Source organism: Amphibalanus amphitrite, unplaced genomic scaffold (genome assembly GCF_019059575.1).
Source record: "Amphibalanus amphitrite isolate SeventyFive unplaced genomic scaffold, NRLGWU_Aamphi_draft 000007F_arrow, whole genome shotgun sequence".
In the NCBI taxonomy this organism is placed as follows: domain Eukaryota; kingdom Metazoa; phylum Arthropoda; class Thecostraca; order Balanomorpha; family Balanidae; genus Amphibalanus; species Amphibalanus amphitrite.
Genome location: NW_024881503.1, coordinates 1322397 through 1344090, shown reverse-complemented (window position 1 = coordinate 1344090; position 21694 = coordinate 1322397). Strand labels below are relative to the sequence as shown.

General features: G+C 48.4%; 1 protein-coding gene across 1 annotated transcript; it reads left to right on the top strand.

Moving 5' to 3' along the window:
- Positions 1 to 155: 155 nt before the first annotated feature.
- Positions 156 to 5391, top strand: LOC122378483 (E3 ubiquitin-protein ligase RBBP6-like). The gene is made up of 9 exons (XM_043359595.1): positions 156 to 159; positions 1017 to 1110; positions 1339 to 1396; positions 1815 to 1868; positions 3011 to 3096; positions 3339 to 3447; positions 3926 to 4044; positions 4628 to 4782; positions 5267 to 5391. The coding sequence occupies exons 1-9, from the start codon at positions 156 to 158 to the stop codon at positions 5389 to 5391; spliced, it is 804 nt and encodes a 267-aa protein (XP_043215530.1).
- Positions 5392 to 21694: the final 16303 nt, after the last annotated feature.

Below are 21694 nucleotides of genomic sequence, written 5' to 3'. Positions count from 1 at the left end.
ATTAGCCTATTGACGATGCATGGAAAGAATCGATAGATTGTTATGGTTTGCCCCCCCCCCCCGCAAAAAAAAAACTCTGAGCTGGATCCGCCTCTGGCTCCAAGTGGGGTCCAGTGGGTGGGGAAAGTAGTCGTCTCTGTGCAAAGGTTATACACATGAGTAACTGTTTTGTACGATTGCCAGTGGAACTGCGAAGCAGATTTCAAGTACTTCAGCACGATAACATTTGTTATCATTAGTGGTGTGTAAAGTGGTTAGCAAATATGTAGAATGTTCTTCGTCCTGTTGTGAGTGTAAATAAAGCGGTACCGTAAGGTGGGGCTATTTGAGACAGTGGGGCTATTTGAGACTGTATTTAAAATCGCTATAAAAGAAGATCTTGATTTTTATGTATTTTTTGCTCAGGGAGGTGTGGAATCGAGCAGTAAAAAGCCTGAGCAAAAAATTAAGCATTAATTTCAAGTGGTTTTTCTTTTATAGCAATTTTAAATACTGTCTCAAATAGCCCCACTGTCTCAAATAGCCCCACCTTACGGTACCGCTTTATTTACACTCACAACAGGACGAAGAACATTCTACATATTTGCTAACCACTTTACACACCACTAATGATAACAAATGTTATCGTGCTGAAGTACTTATGAAATCTGCTTCGCAGTTCCACTGGCAATCGTACAAAACAGTTACTCATGTGTATAACCTTTGCACAGAGACGACTACTTTCCCCACCCACTGGACCCCACTTGGAGCCAGAGGCGGATCCAGCTCAGAGTTTTTTTTTTGGGGGGGGGGGGGCAAACCATAACAATCTATCGATTCTTTCCATGCATCGTCAATAGGCGTAATGTTAAAACTATGCCGTTTTGGGGGGGGGGGGCAAATGCCCATTTTGCCCCCCCCCCCCTGGATCCGCCACTGCTTGGAGCCGGACACCCACCGGACATCCAGTGACGTGTTCGGGGTCCAGCAGCCGTGTGTGTGTGGTTGACGACGGGGCCTGCTTTCCTCTGTTGCAGAGTACAAGAAGAACGACACGCTGATCCCTAAGAACACCTCTCTGGTGGTAAAGCGTGTTCCGGCCACCAATGGAGCACCTGTCAAAAAGTTCTGGTACGTAAAGAGCTTCTGATCTTCGGATGATAATCATTATTTGACATGGACCATAGCCTTTCATTTGCAGATTAGCCGTCAAATGTCCTGTTCAATCTTGCTCGAAAAAGTGATGGCTTACTATGGTAATTGAAATCGGATAATTTTCGTAGTCACATACAATATACATACATGTGCATGGAGAAATTGGCTTTGTGACGACAACTGATGTTGACTTTGCTGTTACAGGGATCCAAACGCCAACAAGACGCCCACCATTTCGGCGTCGTTCGCTGCTGCCGTGCTGGTGAGTGCGGTCCCGGTCAGTTCGTTGGCCCGTAGGTGGGTCGGTTGGTCGGTCAAACCGGTACCCGGCTGTTCCGCAGCATACTTTCACAGTAAAAACCGTCACGCTCAAGGTTTCCGGTCGGGGCTCTGGTGAAGCAACTTATCAGCTATTCCAGTGCTAAAGAGAAAGCGGAGAGAGCTCTCTCAGCTCTACCTAAAGCTGGAACGGAACATGTTTATCAAAGCAGTTGTAGTTTTTCTCTGGGCGGGAGGAGGGGGGGGGGGTGTCATTTTATCGTATTTTGTTCTTCGTCCAGAAATTGCGCTTTGTAACTGAAAGTGACCTGCACACTCCGGTGATTGGACGGGATGTATGTCCCAGTACGTCGGTGAACCGTAACGTGGCGTCTAACTGCTGCTGTCTGTGTGTGTTTCAGCCGCCACAGATGCCCAGCAGTGACGCGGTCTCCGGCTCGGCTGTGTTCTCGGGGGTGAGTAATGGGCGGCTGAGGTAGGGTGGGGGATAGGACGGGCCCGAGTGGGGACCGTCGGGGACTTCCCGCGTCGACGGACGACGACACTATCAGACACAACCAACTTCCGTCGGACACAGGTTTCACCGTGGCAAGTCATGAAAAGTACTCGGTATTTAAGTTTTGTGGCACAAAACAAATAACCGTCCTCATGGCTGATTACGAGCGAGCGAGCGCAGCGAGCGAAGCGAAGTCTTTTCAATATAACGGAAAAATCTCAGTATGAGCGGCCCGGCCCGGCCCGGCCGGCCCGGCCTGTAACGCTTTTGAGAGGCTTATATCTCAGCAACCGCTGGACCGATGGGCCTGCGGTCTTTTTTGCTGGGTAGCCCCATCCCTTCTACCCCGTAATTGACTACTTTTGATACATCTCAGTGACCGTGAAAAGTCAAAGGTGTTCAAGCAGTTTTGCAAAAGTAATGATTTTGATAGGCCCATCTCAGCAGCGGCTTGAGCGATTGTCTTGCGGTAATTTTTATAGTGTAGCTGCATCCCTTCTACCAAAGGTCGGATACTCTTGATCTATGTGAGTGACCCCCACTGCACGTGCAAAATACAAAAAGAAGAGGTGCCAAATTTGTTCCCATTTCAGTAACTCGGTAATTACTGGGGCGATTTCGCTGAAACTTGGCATACAGGTAGGCACCCACCAGGCAATGCATTCCCATGTGTTGCGGTTAGGGTGCTACTGCACGTGCGCACGTGCAGGGGCGTTTCCAGATCTCGAGAACGGCTGGGCCGATTGAGCTCAAATTTGGTACACGGTTGGAGACCGGTTAGTAGGGTGCAGTGCAAAAGTCATTTTGGACCCCATTTGCACGTGCGCACGTGCAGAATGCCGCTTCCAGATCTCAGGAACGGCTGGGCCGATTGCGTTCAAATTGGGCACACCGCTAGCGACCGGTTAGAAGGGTGCTTTGCACATGCCCGTTGGAAGTACCCTCTCGCCCTTCGCCACGTGCAGGGCTCACTATCTCGCTCGCTCGCTGTTCGCCCAAAGGCGTTTTACTGGTTGTATTGTCTGTGAGATATAAATACATGCGAGCTGCCAATCTTCTACATCAACGTTTTCATTTACATGTGCGTTTTCGCTTTGACAGAGTGATCTCACCAAGATTGGCGGCTCAGAGGAGGACAAGATCAAGCACATGATGAGTCAGTCGACCAGCCAGTACGACCCTTCCAGGTAAGAAACCCCGAATACCCGTAAGGTGTCGGTAGAAGCTGTGATTTATCGTTTTTGCTGACTGTTCGAGTCGCAGAATTTCGTGTATGCTCAGTCATTTCGCCACCACTTTATCGTGTGTTACGTAACTGGAGTTGCGCCGGCCGTCGGTCACCACGTGGGCTGGCGGCCGGCGCCTGGCGCGGACTGAACACTGTGTCTGTGACTGTTTGTGACTGAACACTGTGCCTCCTGTCCGACAGATACGTCAAGTACAAGGGCGCCCATTTGCTGACGCCGGCGCCCTCCAGCCACAAGTGCTACCGCTGCTTCAACTTCGGCCACTACGCACAAAACTGTCCGCTCGCGGCGGTAAGTATATACCGTCCAATCGGACTCGTAGCCGGGTGCCCGTATATCAGCAGCGTTTTGCCCGCCGTGGCCGTGGGTGCAGATACGATATTTTTTTTTTACTACTGACTTAATAAACTACAGGCCGGCAGTGCTCGTGCGCTGCCTTGGATAGGAATTGGAGCTGATGTATTGCTTGGACGGGGCAGTTCGCCTTTACGCTGTGCAGGAGTCGTGCTCTGGAAGTTCAACATTTCGTAAAAGCTGGGAGTCCCCAAACAAAGAAACTTACTTATTCCACCTCTGGCATCTGCCGGGCCACAGACCACTGTAAATATATATGACGCCAAGTCCTAGTCCAATGCCTAGTCCTAGTGAATGTGAACTTTCATTGAACTAGCTTTTGTTTTGGTTCTTTATAGTTTGAACTCGTTGCATGTTATTCTCCTTTGTTTCTCATTGGCCGCCTGTCTGACCCCGTGTGCTCCTGTCCCCGCAGGCGGAGGTCAAGAAGGCCACCGGCATCCCGCGCAGTTTCATGGTGCCCGTCAACGACCCCAAGATGCCGGGCGCCATGATAGCGCCCGACGGCAGTCTGGCTGTACACAGGGTCGACTAGTGAGTACCGCGATCGACCGGCGCTCGTCGCCGGGCGACGCTGTCGCAGAGTGTTTTGTGATGTGTTTTCGTCGTGTCACTCTTTATAAATGTCTTTGGGAAGTTTTTTTTTCGCCAACGCTGGCGTTTGATATAGCATTCCTAGTCCATTTGTTGCCAATGTCACGTAGCGCTGGCATAAGCCAGGGCGTCAAGTCGTTCATTCAAAATTCAAGGATTCTCTGATAAATGGGATTGATACAAGTAGTTGCTGGAGGTTGTTAGAGGAATATCCTAGATTTGGTAGGGCTTTAGCGTGGTAGTTTGTTTAACTTATTTGAATGCCAAGGAAGGTATCTTATATTTATGGAAACTGGCTGACGAAATGTTTCATAATTAATTCAGAAGCCCAAGTAACGAGGCGATTTTTTTCTGACTTTGCTAAATTAATTAGTAGACTCTATTATTGTCCTTGGGGAGCTCTAAGTTTAAGTTAATTTATCGTACGCTATTTAGTATTTACTGTTGTTGAGCGGGCCAGCCTTAGTCACCATACGCCCGAGTTTGTCATCTAACAGCACCCGTTCGTTTCCGTCCTCGTCAGCTCCACGTACAAGGATAAACAGCAGGGTCGGATGGACACGCCGCCTCCGAGCACGCGTCCCCAGGTGCCCGACGACCTCTGCTGCAAGGTCTGCAAGGACCTGATCCGCGAGGCCGTCATGTCGCCGTGCTGCGGCGAAAACTTCTGCGACGAATGTAAGTGTTTGTGTGTTTGAGGGAGCGTATGTGACGAGTGTTTTGTGTCGGGTGATTGGCCGGGTGTGGTGAGTGCATGACTCGTATGACGGTATTGTTTTATTTCGACTGACGGACGCGAAGGGACAGGCATAAGTTTGGTGGACAAGCCTGCGTTTTGTTGTGCTTTTGTTAACAACAGGACTGCTTTCGGTACTGACACGATCAGTCTATAAATATTTCATTTATATATTTCATCATTATACATTTCCTTAGGATCAATTTGCTTGTAATGTAAGCCCTTAATCGCGCGTTCATTGAGCTGTACACCCACAAAATTGGACTCGGGAGTCGGGAAATTGTAAAACAACCGGTCTGACTGCCCTACTGACACTATGTAGAGTAACCCCTCCCTGCCGCAACAGTAAGTGCCAGACCCGCCGCCGGTTTGTGGACGTCCGACACTATCACCCCGTTATAACCCCCTACCTCTGCCTTCCCTCAGGTCTGCGCACGGCGCTGGTCGAGTCGGAGAACAGCGAATGCCCCGAGTGCCACCAGACGGACGTCTCGCCGGATAACATCATCCCCAACAGATTCATCCGGAAACGCGTCGTCAAGTTCGAGTGAGTACCGCGCCACGGCCTTCCGCATTCCGATATTAGACAGCGGAGTAATTGCTAAACTTAACACACTAAGCTGCACTAAGTAAGTCCTGCTAGAATGATAGTTTCCAGCGCTGCTTGTCTTATTTATAATCAAACATGTGTATTCGTTGGATATCTTGGGTGGCCGGTGATGTAGCATTGTCCTGCTGCCGGTGTTTACCGGTCCCAGTGAGCTGTGGTAATGTACCATTGTCTTTCTGCCGGTGTTTACCGGTCCCAGTGAGCTGTGGTAATGTACCATTGTCCTTCTGCCGGTGTTTACCGGTCCCAGTGAGCTGTGGTAATGTACCATTGTCCTTCTGCCGGTGTTTACCGGTCCCAGTGAGCTGTGGTAATGTACCATTGTCCTTCTGCCGGTGTTTACCGGTCCCAGTGAGCTGTGGTAATGTACCATTGTCCTTCTGCCGGTGTTTACCGGTCCCAGTGAGCTGTGGTAATGCACCATTGTCCTGCCGGTGTTTACCGGTCCCAGTGAGCTGTGGTAATGTACCATTGTCCTGCTGCCGGTGTCTGCCGGTCCCAGTGAGCTGTGGTAATGTACCATTGTCCTTCTGCCGGTGTTACCGGTCCCAGTGAGCTGTGGTAATGTACCATTGTCCTTCTGCCGGTGTTTACCGGTCCCAGTGAGCTGTGCTGACCGCGGCCGTCCCCCGCCAGAAAGGAGACTGACTACTGGGAGGTGGCGGCCCGGGAGCGGGAGGCGGCCGCCGCGGCGCCGCCGGCTGCCGGGACACCCCCACCGGCCGCGGCCACCCCGCCACCGGCCGAACTGCCGCCGGCTGTGGAGCCGCCGGCCGCCCCCGCCCCCGCTCCCGCTCCCGCTCCGGCTCCCGCTCCGGCTCCGGAGGTCGCCGCCGCCTTCCAGACGCCGCCAAAAGAGCCGATTCAGGTGAGGAGCGATACACTGGTGGACTGTAACTGGAGGAAATTGATGGGGCTGTGACATTCGTGTTTTTGGATCCGTTGGAAGTTCATGCTACGAACGTCTTATTTTAACGTCCAATTAATTTTCGGTAATACCCATTTGGAACTATCATCTAAGCGGACGATAGATGTTCACAGCGAAAGACGATCTGATTTATTGCTGAAGCCACTAATTATGTGCATGTTTCGTTTCTGTTCATTATCAGTAACGTGCCTCCGTTGGTTCGTGTTTCAGGCGTCGCCGGTGAGACAGTCTCAGCCGCGCTCTCCGTCTCCGTCTCCGGCGTCTCCGCCGCCGCCGCCGCCGCTGCCAGAGAAGGTCCGAGACCGCGAGAGGGAGCGAGTCGCCTCGCCGGCCGGCGGCAGCCCGCAGCGGCCGGCCTCGCCGCCCCCGGCGCGCCGGCCGCCGGCGCGTGCCGCCGCTCTCTCGCCGCCTCCGCACCGCTCGACACGATCTCCTCGCTCAGGTAACGGTATGGACGGCTGGCAGCGGCCGCCCGCGCCGCTGCGCCGCGCCTCCCGAGCCCCGGCGCCGGCCGCACCCGCCGGCCGTCTCTGACGCCGCCGTCGCGCCGCCCGGCAGACGCCTCCTGCGCCGACGCCGAGCTGGAGCTCATCTCCCCGTCCCGCATCCTGTCCGGCTCCTGTGACTCCTGTCCGCCGTCGCCGCGCCGGCGCCGCCCGGTCGCCGCCGCCTGCCGCCGCCGCCACGGCGTCCTGTGAGTACCGGTGGCCGCCCGCGGTGGCCGGCCCGCCGGCGCGGTCGCCCGGCGCCACCTGCGACCGGCCGGCCGGCCGCTCTGTGAGCCGTACCGTATGTGTGTGCACGCCTAGCGCCGGCCACTGAGGCCGGTGGCATCTCTGGTGCCGAGCTCGTAGATGTAGATGAATATGTGTCTTGCTCGTTGCTGATTTGAGAGCGTCGATTGAAATGTGTGGATTCCTTGCCGCTGTGATATAATCGTAATCCGTCTGTGATAGGGGGATATAGTCCTGTGATAGAGGGGTCGGCAGTGCCGACTGGCTGTGGCTGGCGGGCGCCGAGATGTGCACCGATCAGAGCCAATAAACGTCTGGGTGTGACGTGTTTGCCATCGGTCCTGCTGCGTGGCGCGAACGGCCCGGCGTGCGTCCGGCTGCAGGCGCCTTCGACTGCGCTCTACACCTCTCAAGAAGGGTCTCAACGGGAGTTAGCTGAGAGGATTTAGCGAGCCCTTTGTCCGTTCGAAGTCGAGGCGATTTTTTCGTAAATCGTGCGCAGGAAGAAAACAAACGGCGGGCTTATTTTCGGAGAACATTTTATGATACACCGGGCATGCCATTCACTAGGCACACAGGTGGTTATCCGTTATCCGCAGCTTTTGTGCACCTTGCATCTTCAACTTTCACAATAGTTCACGTGAAAAAATAATGAAGTCAAAATGAAGTGTTTCTGAGCGCCCTTCGGCGATCTTTGAGGGCAATACCGGCTTCTGAGGGCCTTCGTCATTCTTCGATGGGCCACACGTCAGCCTGAGGGCCCTTCCCCGCCTCAGATTGATCAACGCTGGTCTGAGGGCCCCACCTAGGTTCTTGAGGGCCCCTATCGCTTTTTTAGCCCGCTGACTTCTTAAGGCCTCATGTCGAGGGCCCCGCATATGCCTTTGGTGAACCACATGGGTCTCCGTGGGGTCCACGCCTGAGGGCCCCCGCCCTCTTAGGACCTACGTCAGCCTTTTACCCAGCCAGCGAAATTGGTCTGGGCCGCATCTGGTTGTACTCTGGGTAGATTCGGCAATTACCCCGGCTGAAGTACGGGTAAGGTCTGGAGCTCTACTGGAGCTGACACACGATCCCGGAGCTCGCCCACAACACAGCCGGACTTATGCCGCATCAGCCGCAGGGATGCGGAGCCGTGGAAATTTCAGACAGCTCCGGCTCCGGCTCTGGCTTTGGAGAAAAAATCGGCTCCGGCTCCGGGCAAAATGTGTCGGCCCCGGCGGCTCCGGCTCCAGCTCCGGCTCCGGCTCCGCACCTCTGATCAGCCGTGCCGTGCCTCAATCGTACTTCAGTCACAATAACCTAGCCCGCGCCCCGCTGGGGGGGGGGGGCAGAATCTGCCCCCCCCCTCCCGTTTTTCGCCAATAACTTCTAAACGCGTTACGCCAGCGACGTCAAACTTTCAGTACCTTATCATACATCAATTTGACACGTTCCCTGAAAATTTGAACGAAATCCGTCGGAAATTTTTGAGAAATTGACGTTTTAGTGACGTCATGTTCGCCATTTTCGCCTAAAAAACGGCAAAATTTCAAACGCCGCTAACATCTTCATTTTTAAAGGAATCAAGACGTAACATAAAAGGTTATACGTGATTCCACGTTGTCTATCAAATGGCTATCTCGGTTTTTTGAAAATTTTGGATTTTGGCCCAAAATTTTTCAAAAAACTGATTTTTTTGGAAAAATAGTTATAAAATCCAAAATTTTGAGTGTATCGAAAAAACCGGAATATATATCAGAAGTGGTCAATGTGCATCTACATACCAATTTTCAGAAGAATCGGTTCAAAAATGTGGGAGTTATTCAAAATTTTATGACGTCACGACACACAAATTTTTTGAAAAATGATTTTTTTGGAAGCTCTAGACCTCGTACGGAAACAAAAATAGCACCATTCGATTCGCCGTGAAAAACTGCATCAGATAGACACCTTTTTGGGCCTTAACAACCAACTTCAAAATTTGATCTCACTTGACCTGACCTTGACCTGACCTCGACCTGAAATTCATCCAGAGGTGGTCCATATCACTTATTGAGTGTGCCTATTGAATTCTATGAGTAAAATGAACCATAAAACATGTGTCGCACATGTCCTTTTCTATATTTTGTTTTTGGTGACCTGACCTGACCTGACCTGACCTTGACCTTGACCTTTGAATGACATTGTATGCAACGAATATTGTCTTGGTAGTCTAAGAACACGTTTTGGGCAATCAGTCTCAGTCCATTCTTCGGCAACTACGGTGCAAGGCCGATACTGTAGAAACTTGCATTTTGTACCCTTGACCTGACCTTGACCTGACCTCTGACCTACTTAAGCAAAAAATTTTGGGCTCTTAAGATCCGCCTTGTTGAGAGCTTTCGATTGCCGTTTTCCCCGTCTTTCTACGACCATCGGTTCGGAAGTTAGACAGGGGGGGCAGAATCTGCCCCCCCCCCCCAGCAGGGCGCGTATGGCTGAATAGCCCAGCGGGGGCGGGCTAGGGTAGCTACGAGGCAGCCGGACCTGGCCGTAGCACGCCTTGGCAGGGAGCCGGTCTTTATCCAGACTTGGCGGTCCGAAACCATACCAACTCCGGAGCGCTACGGCAAAGGCTGGCTAACCGGAACAGAGCCATATCGACGCAAACCCCCTGTTATGACGGCGTTCCGTTTACACTGCCCCAACTCTGGCATGTCGGAGCTGCCGGGGCAAAACGGACTTGAGCCGAACCAAATTGCTGCTGGGTAGAGGCCATGCCGCTAACCTTTCAAACGGTATTTTTTCAAGTCTGATGGCGGGGAACCAGAGACCCTTAGTGGTAAGCGTAGCCCCTCAGGGACCCCATGCTGGCTTTATATGGCCCAGTTGCCAGTTATCACTTGTGAGGCGCGTTCCGGACACCACCCAGCTGGGCCTACGGTCACCCACAACGGGAGCATGCTCCAATAGGAGCTATTCTCACATAACGGTAGCTGCCCAGCCAGGCACCAGGTGTTGCATGGTGGCCGTGGGGATGACAATGGAAGGCATTTGAGCATGCCCCGAGGATGGGCACAACATATTAACACGCGCCCTGGTGTTGGTGAGGGGGGGGGGGCTATTTTTCGCCCCCCCTCCAGATTTTTCGATACCTATATCTCCAGAACCGCGGCGCCGGTCGTCACCAAACTTTCAGTACCCTCCCGGGCATCAATTTTACACATGGCGACCAAAAATATTTTCTAAAGGTTATGATAGTTTGATCGCAAGAGTGACGTCATGTTTTGTCATTTTCGAACCAAAAAAAAAAAAATGTTTCGCGGGAAGAGTCGTGAGGCCTAGCTTTGAAGATACATAAAAATGTTTAAGTCATAAAAGGTGTAGAATTACCAGGGCTACTAAACCGCTGTCTCGAAATTTTGAAATTTTTGGATTTTGACCCTATAAAATCAAAACAATTTTTTCGGCCAAGCTATAGCTAAAAAACTTCAAAATTGATTCCGTCAAATTTTCAAGCTCAATTTTAGCAATCCTAGACAACGTAGCGCAAAACAAAGACCACCATTAGACTCGCCGTGACGAGCTGCATCGAATCAATACCCATTATATGCAAAAATATCAACTTTGAAATTTGACCTAATGTGACCTTTTGACCTTTAAATTTGGTCTTTGACTCAGCAAGGGTGGGGGATTGGGGGTGAGGCATACCCCCTGGCCTAAAGGTTTCTCCCCCCAAAAAATATTGGGTTTCGACTTTTTATTGCTGTCTGCATTCCAGTTTAAAGAAAGTTTTTGTGGATTCGTACTACTGCTGAAAGCGAAGACACTTCTTTATTGCAGCACTATATTATTCCTCGCCGTGCTGAGGGCGTTTTTGCACCCCGTACTTACTCAGTTTCTTATGCCGGCTACTCAAACTATCATCAAACTATCAGTACCTACCTGTTGGGGCATAATGTCTCCAGCATGTGCTAAAATTTCAAGCTCAGGTCATGTAAGGTCAGGTCAATAGGTCACTTGGATTCACCCAACCTCAGATAAATATTGCAGTCTCACCGCAGCGAGAGTTGTGAACAGATCAAGCTGGAAACTTTCAGGGTCTCATTAGCTATTGCTTACATTCTGTGTGTCTTTTATTGTTGTCCTAAAGTCAGGTCAGTTTTGCCACCTCCCCATCATAAGTAAACGGGGGGGGGGGATTTAACTGCTTCTTTTGGACGAAAGTCCAAAAGCACTCTTACAATTAGGCTGGAGACTTCCAGTTTGCGGTTAACTCGCGTTTATTTTGGTGGCTAACTTCCTTACACGCGTGTAGCTGCCCACCAACTTTTACCCGGGGACTTCCATCCGCGGTTAACTGGTGGGTAGCTACACGCGTGTAAATATTTAAATGCCGACTTACACGCCAGTTTAAAGGGCTTCCCGATCAGCTGATCGGGATGCGGCGATCAGCTGGTCCAACGAACAAGTGCGTAATTCCGTTATTTATGGGACCGGTGGCCCCCAATCAGCGTTTTTACACATGCAATGAGTACAGCCGTAACAATGGGATGTGGTGATGCATTAACCTAACCAGAACAGCGTTTGAAGCCGTGCCAATCAGCATCAATAATGCTAATCGCCTTGTGTTATTTCACTCTGTATGGCCGACCGCCAGTCTACTGCATGATCTTGCAACAGCCGTATCTCAGATTACTCGTCTGCCCTCGTCGGTTCGTCTCCGTCACCCCCGTCCCCACCCCGCCCCGTCACTTCACCGGTGAGGCGTCGTCGGTGTCCAATTCAATGCCACAAAGGACGATTATTACCGAGTGATCAGTTTAATATGTGCGTGTCGCGGGGGTGGCTGACGTTCCAACGGCGCAGGATCCGGTCCACCACCAGTGCCCATTTGCTGCCGTTTAAACCGCTAATGGTTCTTTTTGGCCGTCCTTTTCATATCTCTCCAGAGCTGTGTCAGCTGTTTCTAGTCCCATTTTCTTCTGACCTTGCATTACAGGCTGTAACAATGTTCTTCCAAGACCGTTTTCGTTCTTCATTACTCCTTCCATCGTGTCGCTTATTTTCGATGACTTTTACTTCAGTGTTCATGACATCGGCTAACAAATGCATGTCTCTACTACTGAAATTTCTGCTCCTCTTCTTCCTGTCCATGGTTGTTGACCGGACACTCGTATTGTTTCCACTGAGCTGGTCCTCGCCCCACTGACACGTAACGCGAAGTGCGACGACAGGGGCCCGACACTAGCCGGCTGGCTCGACGATCACATTATTTCGGATGCGATACGAATCCCATCTCACTATCCCGAAGATTACGAAATAGCAGCTGGTGGCAAGGAGATAGGTGCGATGGAAATAGACTAATACCTCCGTATTTGAAAATTTGAGTCCTACATCCTCAATTCTGTCAACTCAAATATTGCTCTGATTACTCATGTATGACTTGTCGAAAACATCTGGATACTTGCAGTGATGAGATACGTATTTGTAACCCCTCAACAAGCACAGAGGACAGTTTAACCAACAGAAAAATAGCCGCCTGGCGGAATTTTTTGCCTAAAGACCGTTTCACATACGGAGTGTAAACGCGATAAGCACGTAAGCGGATAGGGCTTTACCGCTCTCGATCCGTATGTGAATCGGCCTTTAGGCGAAAAATTCCGCCAGGCGGATATTTTTCTGTTGGTAAAACTGGCCTCAGTACTATGAAAAGGTGACCTCAAATTCGTCTAATCTTAACAGCCGAACGGCTAGGCCGAACTGGCTGAAAAAGCCAGAACTAGATGATTGCACTATTGTCTATCACTTGCACATAAAATTTGCACAGAAATAAACTTTTAAAACCCCTAAGGACCAAAAAAAGCACCACCGAAAAGATACCCGCGAACTTAATACATGGGGTGGCTCGCGTGTAAGTTCGTTCGCTAACTTAGCGAACAAACTATTTACCCGCAGATGAAAGTCTCCGGGCAAAGTTACCCGCCGACTTAAACGCGAGATAAACGCCAACTTACCCGCAAACCACTTACACGCGACTTACCCGCGTGTGGAAGTCTCCAGCCATAGGGTAACAGGTAAACATGACGCATTGAATTGGAAATTGCGCCGTGCCCCCTCTATGTCCCTGAGGTCATCTCAGGTCATGAAAGGTTTCCGGTAGTTTTTGAACAAAACTTTTGATAGAGACACTAGAGCGATGAAGAGACGTTCGGTGTGTTCAGCTCAGCGATACTGGCATGATCGAACATGCTTTTCCGCGGCGCTCAAGCTTTATTTGTTCCGGAGTTCCCTAGAGAAGATGACATCGCCAGGGTACACAAAGCCGATTTTCTCACACTGTCGCAAAACTTTCTTTGGGGAGGGAGGGCTAACCCTCGCTGTACGGGCTCTAGGGGGGGATCAGATTTGCTTTTGTAGTTTTTGTAGTTTTGCTTGCTATGTTCATCCATGGTCTACTCTTCAAATTCTCAGGAGACATCTTCAAACGTTAAGACGCCTTGGTTACATTAAAAAGCAGTTAAGTTTTTACAAATTACTAAAGATTTCACACTTTATTGGCGCTATGAACGGAGGCGGTTTCCCGATCATGTGTGAGTGTGGATTTCGGAGTGACTGGTTGACCAATAAATGGTTTGATGAATGTTGCCTTTTCTCCCTCTCTCCCTTTTCCTTCTTTCGGGGGCCGAAGGGGATGGTATGGTAGACAGTGTGACTGAGTTTAGCGCTGCAGCCGACTGCCACTGCCATTCTGGTCCGTCGTATGTGCCGACTCGCTCTGTATGCCTCTGATTGTATGCGATATGCGGTATGCATTGATGCGACGCCCATTTGGGCAAACGATATGTATGCACTCGTTTTTAATGTGTGTCAATATTGTTCGCGCTGCCATGGATATTAGTGCTTTGATTCATAGAGAAACTTTGTTTTGTTTGCATTTAGAGTCGCTATTTACCTAATATGAAACACTTGCCTGTCCTATTCATGACGAAACGTAAGTTGTTGAGCTGCAAAGATGAAAAACGTAACGAATCGCCAATTCTGCTATAGATTAGATTATTTGCTTGCCAGTTTTGAATTAGCAATGTTTTGGCTTGCTTCGACAACTGATTTTAGAAATGGGTTAGATCTAGGAAAAAATTAAAAGCTGTTGACTGCCACATGACTATTATTTGTTGTTGTTGTGTATAAGTTCGTATGTTTTGCGAATGTTTGTTCCCCATTGTCCCCCTCCGCTCATGAGGATTCTCAATAAACTGGAGTTGTGTGTTGACAGCACCCAGTGTCCTTTTTCAGTGACGGCAACGGCCTTGTGTAATAGTTGTGTAATGCTCAAAAGTGCAGCCATGTTGTTAGAATTTTTATATTTAAATTGTTCTTACTTTCATTATTCCTCAAACACAGGTAACATAATTCATGTTGTCTATGCCTCGATTTATACCTACCTACCATCAGCATTACCTACAAGCTTGGAAATAACCCCCCCCCACACAACACACACGTGCATATTTAGATAGCACATACATATTCGCCGAGCTGCAAAAATCGTCTACACCGCAATTACTTTCCTACCTTTGAAATAGCTTTACTTTTACATGTACTTTCAAACTCAAGACACGAAAGTTCTGTCACGCTCGTTGGAGGTAGTGAGTCACTTTCCCGTTCATTCGAATGCAGGGCTGAGCTCTGTGTTGTGTTTCAACTGCTATATCTTCGAGGGTGTTTATCAAGTCACCTATCATTCTCAGCATATATTACACAATACACATGGCCGTAGCTGATAAAGGATGACTTCTTATCGTTACCTCGTCACATTTAACGCCTTTTTCAGGAACTCCTGTGCCTCTGGAATCGTCGAAATGTTTCAGTCTTTGTGTTTTCCGGTGATTCTTCTACGGATAGCTCTCATACTATACCTTCTGGCATGCGATGCACGGTCCATACCTTCAGAGGGATTCAAACACCTTCAAAAAGAGAGAAATCGCCATAGATATTTCAATTTCCGCTATTTCACCGTGTGATGGTTGACTCGAACTATAACTGCATATAAGTGATGCTTGCCAGTTGCCCCATTGGATTTTAGCGTTGTCAAAGTATCTAAGAGGGGCAACTCGCACCAATGAGATTAAAATCACCGATAACACACGGTTTCCTGAACAAGTAAATGCGTATATTGTGCGTGTCTGCACTTATTACTGATGTCCTGGTCTTCAAAGCCCTAAGATATTCTTGCGAAACACATTTTGAAGCACCTGCATGCCACTGGCGGATCCAGAAAGGCGGTCTTGGACCCTGCATACGCCGAAAAAGTTAATCCGATTTTCAAAAACTCTTCGGCTTTCGATTTCTTACACACTGCAGCGCAGTTTGAAATCAAAGTTTCCCTTATAAAAGTTTTGTTTTCTTTTTATTCCGAAGAAAAGTATTCGTCGATTTTGGGCGCCGCGGAGGGGCATTTGTCCTATAATGTCTCCCTGCATCTGCCAGTGCATATGCATACCCAATTGCATGCATATGCCTAAGCAAACACAATACACCTTACACACTTAAGCATTACCTACTTGTAATCATTCATTGAAGCGTCAGTGCGCAAAGGAGGTTTGGATGAAAAAAAATAAGTTGCATTACAAAGCTTTATTACCTGGAAAAAGGAAGTTTGTGGGGTCCCACTAGGTACAGACTTCGTCTCACTGCGTGGTAACTGGTAGGTGTTCCTTCTATTTCAACAAAACAGGATAATTCGATGACTGCTATCGATCACTAAGAAATCAGTATACCAAGACGCGCGAGCCCCCCCCCCCCACCACCTTAACCCGTGCCCTGCTGGGAGGGGTAGGGGTGTTTGAACCCCCCTGTGGTTTTTCGTGATCTATATACTCCTTATCCTACATCGTTTTACACATGTGAAAATTTCAGACCAGTCTTTCAAAATAAATTCCAATGCTTGCTGTAGCTACACCGAGGGACAGATCGCTCTGAAGCTTTTATCGGTTCATAAGGGGACCCGTATATATAAATATATAAATGTATATATGTTACAGGCAAAGTGAAAAAACGGGCATTTTGCAAAATGCCTAGGCATTTGCAAAATGCCTGACCCGCAGGCATTTGCAAATTGCCTAGGCAATTTGCAAACTGCCTGACCCACCAGGCATTTTGCGAATGCCTAGGCATTTTACAAAATGCCCGGTTTTCACTTTGCCTGTAACATATATACATTTTATATTTTATATATACGGGTCCCCTTATGAACGATAAAAGCTTCAGAGCGATCTGTCCTCGGTGTAGCTACAGCAAGCATTGGAATTTATTTTGAAAGACTGGTCTGAAATTTCACATGTGTAAAAACGATGTAGGATAAGGAGTATATAGATTCACGAAAAACCACAGGGGGGTTCAAACACCCCTACCCCTCCAGCAGGGCACGGGTTAAGGTGGGGGGGGGGGGGGGGCTCGCGCGTCTTGGTATACTGATTCTTAGTGATCGATAGCAGTCATCGAATTATCCTGTTTGTTGAAATAGAAGGAACACCTACCAGTTACACGCAGTGAGACGAAGTCTGTACCTTAGTGGGACCCCACAAACTTCCTTTTCCAGGTAATAAAGCTTTGTAATGCAACTTATTTTTTTCATCCAAACCTCCTTTGCGCACTGACGCTTCAATGAATGATTACAAGTAGGTAATGCTTAAGTGTGTAAGGTGTATTGTGTTTGCTTAGGCATATGCATGCAATTGGGTATGCATATGCACTGGCAGATGCAGGGGGAGACATTATAGGACAAATGCCCCTCCGCGGCGCCCAAAATCGACGAATACTTTTCTTCGGAATAAAAAGAAAACAAAACTTTTATAAGGGAAACTTTGATTTCAAACTGCGCTGCAGTGTGTAAGAAATCGAAAGCCGAAGAGTTTTTGAAAATCGGATTAACTTTTTCGGCGTATGCAGGGTCCAAGACCGCCTTTCTGGATCCGCCAGTGGCATGCAGGTGCTTCAAAATGTGTTTCGCAAGAATATCTTAGGGCTTTGAAGACCAGGACATCAGTAATAAGTGCAGACACGCACAATATAGCATTTACTTGTTCAGGAAACCGTGTGTTATCGGTGATTTTAATCTCATTGGTGCGAGTTGCCCCTCTTAGATACTTTGACAACGCTAAAATCCAATGGGGCAACTGGCAAGCATCACTTATATGCAGTTATAGTCGAGTCAACCATCACACGGGTGAAATAGCGGAAATTGAAATATCTATGGCGATTTCTCTTTTTGAAGGTGTTTGAATCCCTCTGAAGGTATGGACCGTGCATCGCATGCCAGAAGGTATAGTATGAGAGCTATCCGTAGAAGAATCACCGGAAAACACAAAGACTGAAACATTTCGACGATTCCAGAGGCACAGGAGTTCCTGAAAAAGGCGTTAAATGTGACGAGGTAACGATAAGAAGTCATCCTTTATCAGCTACGGCCATGTGTATTGTGTAATATATGCTGAGAATGATAGGTGACTTGATAAACACCCTCGAAGATATAGCAGTTGAAACACAACACAGAGCTCAGCCCTGCATTCGAATGAACGGGAAAGTGACTACCTCCAACGAGCGTGACAGAACTTTCGTGTCTTGAGTTTGAAAGTACATGTAAAAGTAAAGCTATTTCAAAGGTAGGAAAGTAATTGCGGTGTAGACGATGTTTGCAGCTCGGCGAATATGTATGTGCTATCTAAAATGCACGTGTGTGTGTGTGTGGGGGGGGGGTTTTCCAAGCTTGTAGGTAATGCTGATGGTAGTAGGTATAAATCGAGGCATAGACAACATGAATTATGTTACCTGTGTTTGAGGATAATGAAAGAACAATTTAAATATAAAATTCTAACAACATGGCTGCACTTTGAGCATTACACAACTATTACACAAGGCCGTTGCCGTCACTGAAAAAGGACACTGGGTGCTGTCAAACACACAACTCCAGTTTATTGAGAATCCTCATGAGCGGAGGGGGACAATGGGGAACAAACATTCGCAAAACATACGAACTTATACACAACAACAACAAATAATAGTCATGTGGCAGTCAACAGCTTTTAATTTTTTCCTAGATCTAACCCATTTCTAAAATCAGTTGTCGAAGCAAGCCAAAACATTGCTAATTCAAAACTGGCAAGCAAATAATCTAATCTATAGCAGAATTGGCGATTCGTTACGTTTTTCATCTTTGCAGCTCAACAACTTACGTTTCGTCATGAATAGGACAGGCAAGTGTTTCATATTAGGTAAATAGCGACTCTAAATGCAAACAAAACAAAGTTTCTCTATGAATCAAAGCACTAATATCCATGGCAGCGCGAACAATATTGACACACATTAAAAACGAGTGCATACATATCGTTTGCCCAAATGGGCGTCGCATCAATGCATACCGCATATCGCATACAATCAGAGGCATACAGAGCGAGTCGGCACATACGACGGACCAGAATGGCAGTGGCAGTCGGCTGCAGCGCTAAACTCAGTCACACTGTCTACCATACCATCCCCTTCGGCCCCCGAAAGAAGGAAAAGGGAGAGAGGGAGAAAAGGCAACATTCATCAAACCATTTATTGGTCAACCAGTCACTCCGAAATCCACACTCACACATGATCGGGGAAACCGCCTCCGTTCATAGCGCCAATAAAGTGTGAAAATCTTTAGTAATTTGTAAAAACTTAACTGCTTTTTAATGTAAGACCAAGGCGTCTTAACGTTTGAAGATGTCTCCTGAGAATTTGAAGAGTAGACCATGGATGAACATAGCAAGCAAAACTACAAAAACTACAAAAGCAAATCTGATCCCCCCCTAGAGCCCGTACAGCGAGGGTTAGCCCTCCCTCCCCAAAGAAAGTTTTGCGACAGTGTGAGAAAATCGGCTTTGTGTACCCTGGCGATGTCATCTTCTCTAGGGAACTCCGGAACAAATAAAGCTTGAGCGCCGCGGAAAAGCATGTTCGATCATGCCAGTATCGCTGAGCTGAACACACCGAACGTCTCTTCATCGCTCTAGTGTCTCTATCAAAAGTTTTTGTTCAAAAACTACCGGAAACCTTTCATGACCTGAGATGACCTCAGGGACATAGAGGGGGCACGGCGCAATTTCCAATTCAATGCGTCATGTTTACCTGTTACCCTATGGCTGGAGACTTCCACACGCGGGTAAGTCGCGTGTAAGTGGTTGCGGGTAAGTTGGCGTTTATCTCGCGTTTAAGTCGGCGGGTAACTTTGCCCGGAGACTTTCATCTGCGGGTAAATAGTTTGTTCGCTAAGTTAGCGAACGAACTTACACGCGAGCCACCCCATGTATTAAGTTCGCGGGTATCTTTTCGGTGGTGCTTTTTTTGGTCCTTAGGGGGTTTTAAAAGTTTATTTCTGTGCAAATTTTATGTGCAAGTGATAGACAATAGTGCAATCATCTAGTTCTGGCTTTTTCAGCCAGTTCGGCCTAGCCGTTCGGCTGTTAAGATTAGACGAATTTGAGGTCACCTTTTCATAGTACTGAGGCCAGTTTTACCAACAGAAAAATATCCGCCTGGCGGAATTTTTCGCCTAAAGGCCGATTCACATACGGATCGAGAGCGGTAAAGCCCTATCCGCTTACGTGCTTATCGCGTTTACACTCCGTATGTGAAACGGTCTTTAGGCAAAAAATTCCGCCAGGCGGCTATTTTTCTGTTGGTTAAACTGTCCTCTGTGCTTGTTGAGGGGTTACAAATTACGTATCTCATCACTGCAAGTATCCAGATGTTTTCGACAAGTCATACATGAGTAATCAGAGCAATATTTGAGTTGACAGAATTGAGGATGTAGGACTCAAATTTTCAAATACGGAGGTATTAGTCTATTTCCATCGCACCTATCTCCTTGCCACCAGCTGCTATTTCGTAATCTTCGGGATAGTGAGATGGGATTCGTATCGCATCCGAAATAATGTGATCGTCGAGCCAGCCGGCTAGTGTCGGGCCCCTGTCGTCGCACTTCGCGTTACGTGTCAGTGGGGCGAGGACCAGCTCAGTGGAAACAATACGAGTGTCCGGTCAACAACCATGGACAGGAAGAAGAGGAGCAGAAATTTCAGTAGTAGAGACATGCATTTGTTAGCCGATGTCATGAACACTGAAGTAAAAGTCATCGAAAATAAGCGACACGATGGAAGGAGTAATGAAGAACGAAAACGGTCTTGGAAGAACATTGTTACAGCCTGTAATGCAAGGTCAGAAGAAAAATGGGACTAGAAACAGCTGACACAGCTCTGGAGAGATATGAAAAGGACGGCCAAAAAGAACCATTAGCGGTTTAAACGGCAGCAAATGGGCACTGGTGGTGGACCGGATCCTGCGCCGTTGGAACGTCAGCCACCCCCGCGACACGCACATATTAAACTGATCACTCGGTAATAATCGTCCTTTGTGTGGCATTGAATTGGACACCGACGACGCCTCACCGGTGAAGTGACGGGGCGGGGTGGGGACGGGGGGTGACGGAGACGAACCGACGAGGGCAGACGAGTAATCTGAGATACGGCTGTTGCAAGATCATGCAGTAGACTGGCGGTCGGCCATACAGAGTGAAATAACACAAGGCGATTAGCATTATTGATGCTGATTGGCACGGCTTCAAACGCTGTTCTGGTTAGGTTAATGCATCACCACATCCCATTGTTACGGCTGTACTCATTGCATGTGTAAAAACGCTGATTGGGGGCCACCGGTCCCATAAATAACGGAATTACGCACTTGTTCGTTGGACCAGCTGATCGCCGCATCCCGATCAGCTGATCGGGAAGCCCTTTAAACTGGCGTGTAAGTCGGCATTTAAATATTTACACGCGTGTAGCTACCCACCAGTTAACCGCGGATGGAAGTCCCCGGGTAAAAGTTGGTGGGCAGCTACACGCGTGTAAGGAAGTTAGCCACCAAAATAAACGCGAGTTAACCGCAAACTGGAAGTCTCCAGCCTAATTGTAAGAGTGCTTTTGGACTTTCGTCCAAAAGAAGCAGTTAAATCCCCCTCCCCCCGTTTACTTATGATGGGGAGGTGGCAAAACTGACCTGACTTTAGGACAACAATAAAAAGTAGACACACAGAATGTAAGCAATAGCTAATGAGACCCTGAAAGTTTCCAGCTTGATCTGTTCACAACTCTCGCTGCGGTGAGACTGCAATATTTATCTGAGGTTGGGTGAATCCAAGTGACCTATTGACCTGACCTTACATGACCTGAGCTTGAAATTTTAGCACATGCTGGAGACATTATGCCCCAACAGGTAGGTACTGATAGTTTGATGATAGTTTGAGTAGCCGGCATAAGAAACTGAGTAAGTACGGGGTGCAAAAACGCCCTCAGCACGGCGAGGAATAATATAGTGCTGCAATAAAGAAGTGTCTTCGCTTTCAGCAGTAGTACGAATCCACAAAAACTTTCTTTAAACTGGAATGCAGACAGCAATAAAAAGTCGAAACCCAATATTTTTTGGGGGGAGAAACCTTTAGGCCAGGGGGTATGCCTCACCCCCAATCCCCCACCCTTGCTGAGTCAAAGACCAAATTTAAAGGTCAAAAGGTCACATTAGGTCAAATTTCAAAGTTGATA

Excerpts from the sequence above, each read along its gene's own strand:
- LOC122378483 (XM_043359595.1), top strand. Across the intron at positions 1,869-3,010 it reads GCTCGGCTGTGTTCTCGGGG|AGTGATCTCACCAAGATTGG; the intron begins GTGAGTAATGGG and ends TCGCTTTGACAG. Across the intron at positions 4,045-4,627 it reads GCTGTACACAGGGTCGACTA|CTCCACGTACAAGGATAAAC; the intron begins GTGAGTACCGCG and ends CGTCCTCGTCAG.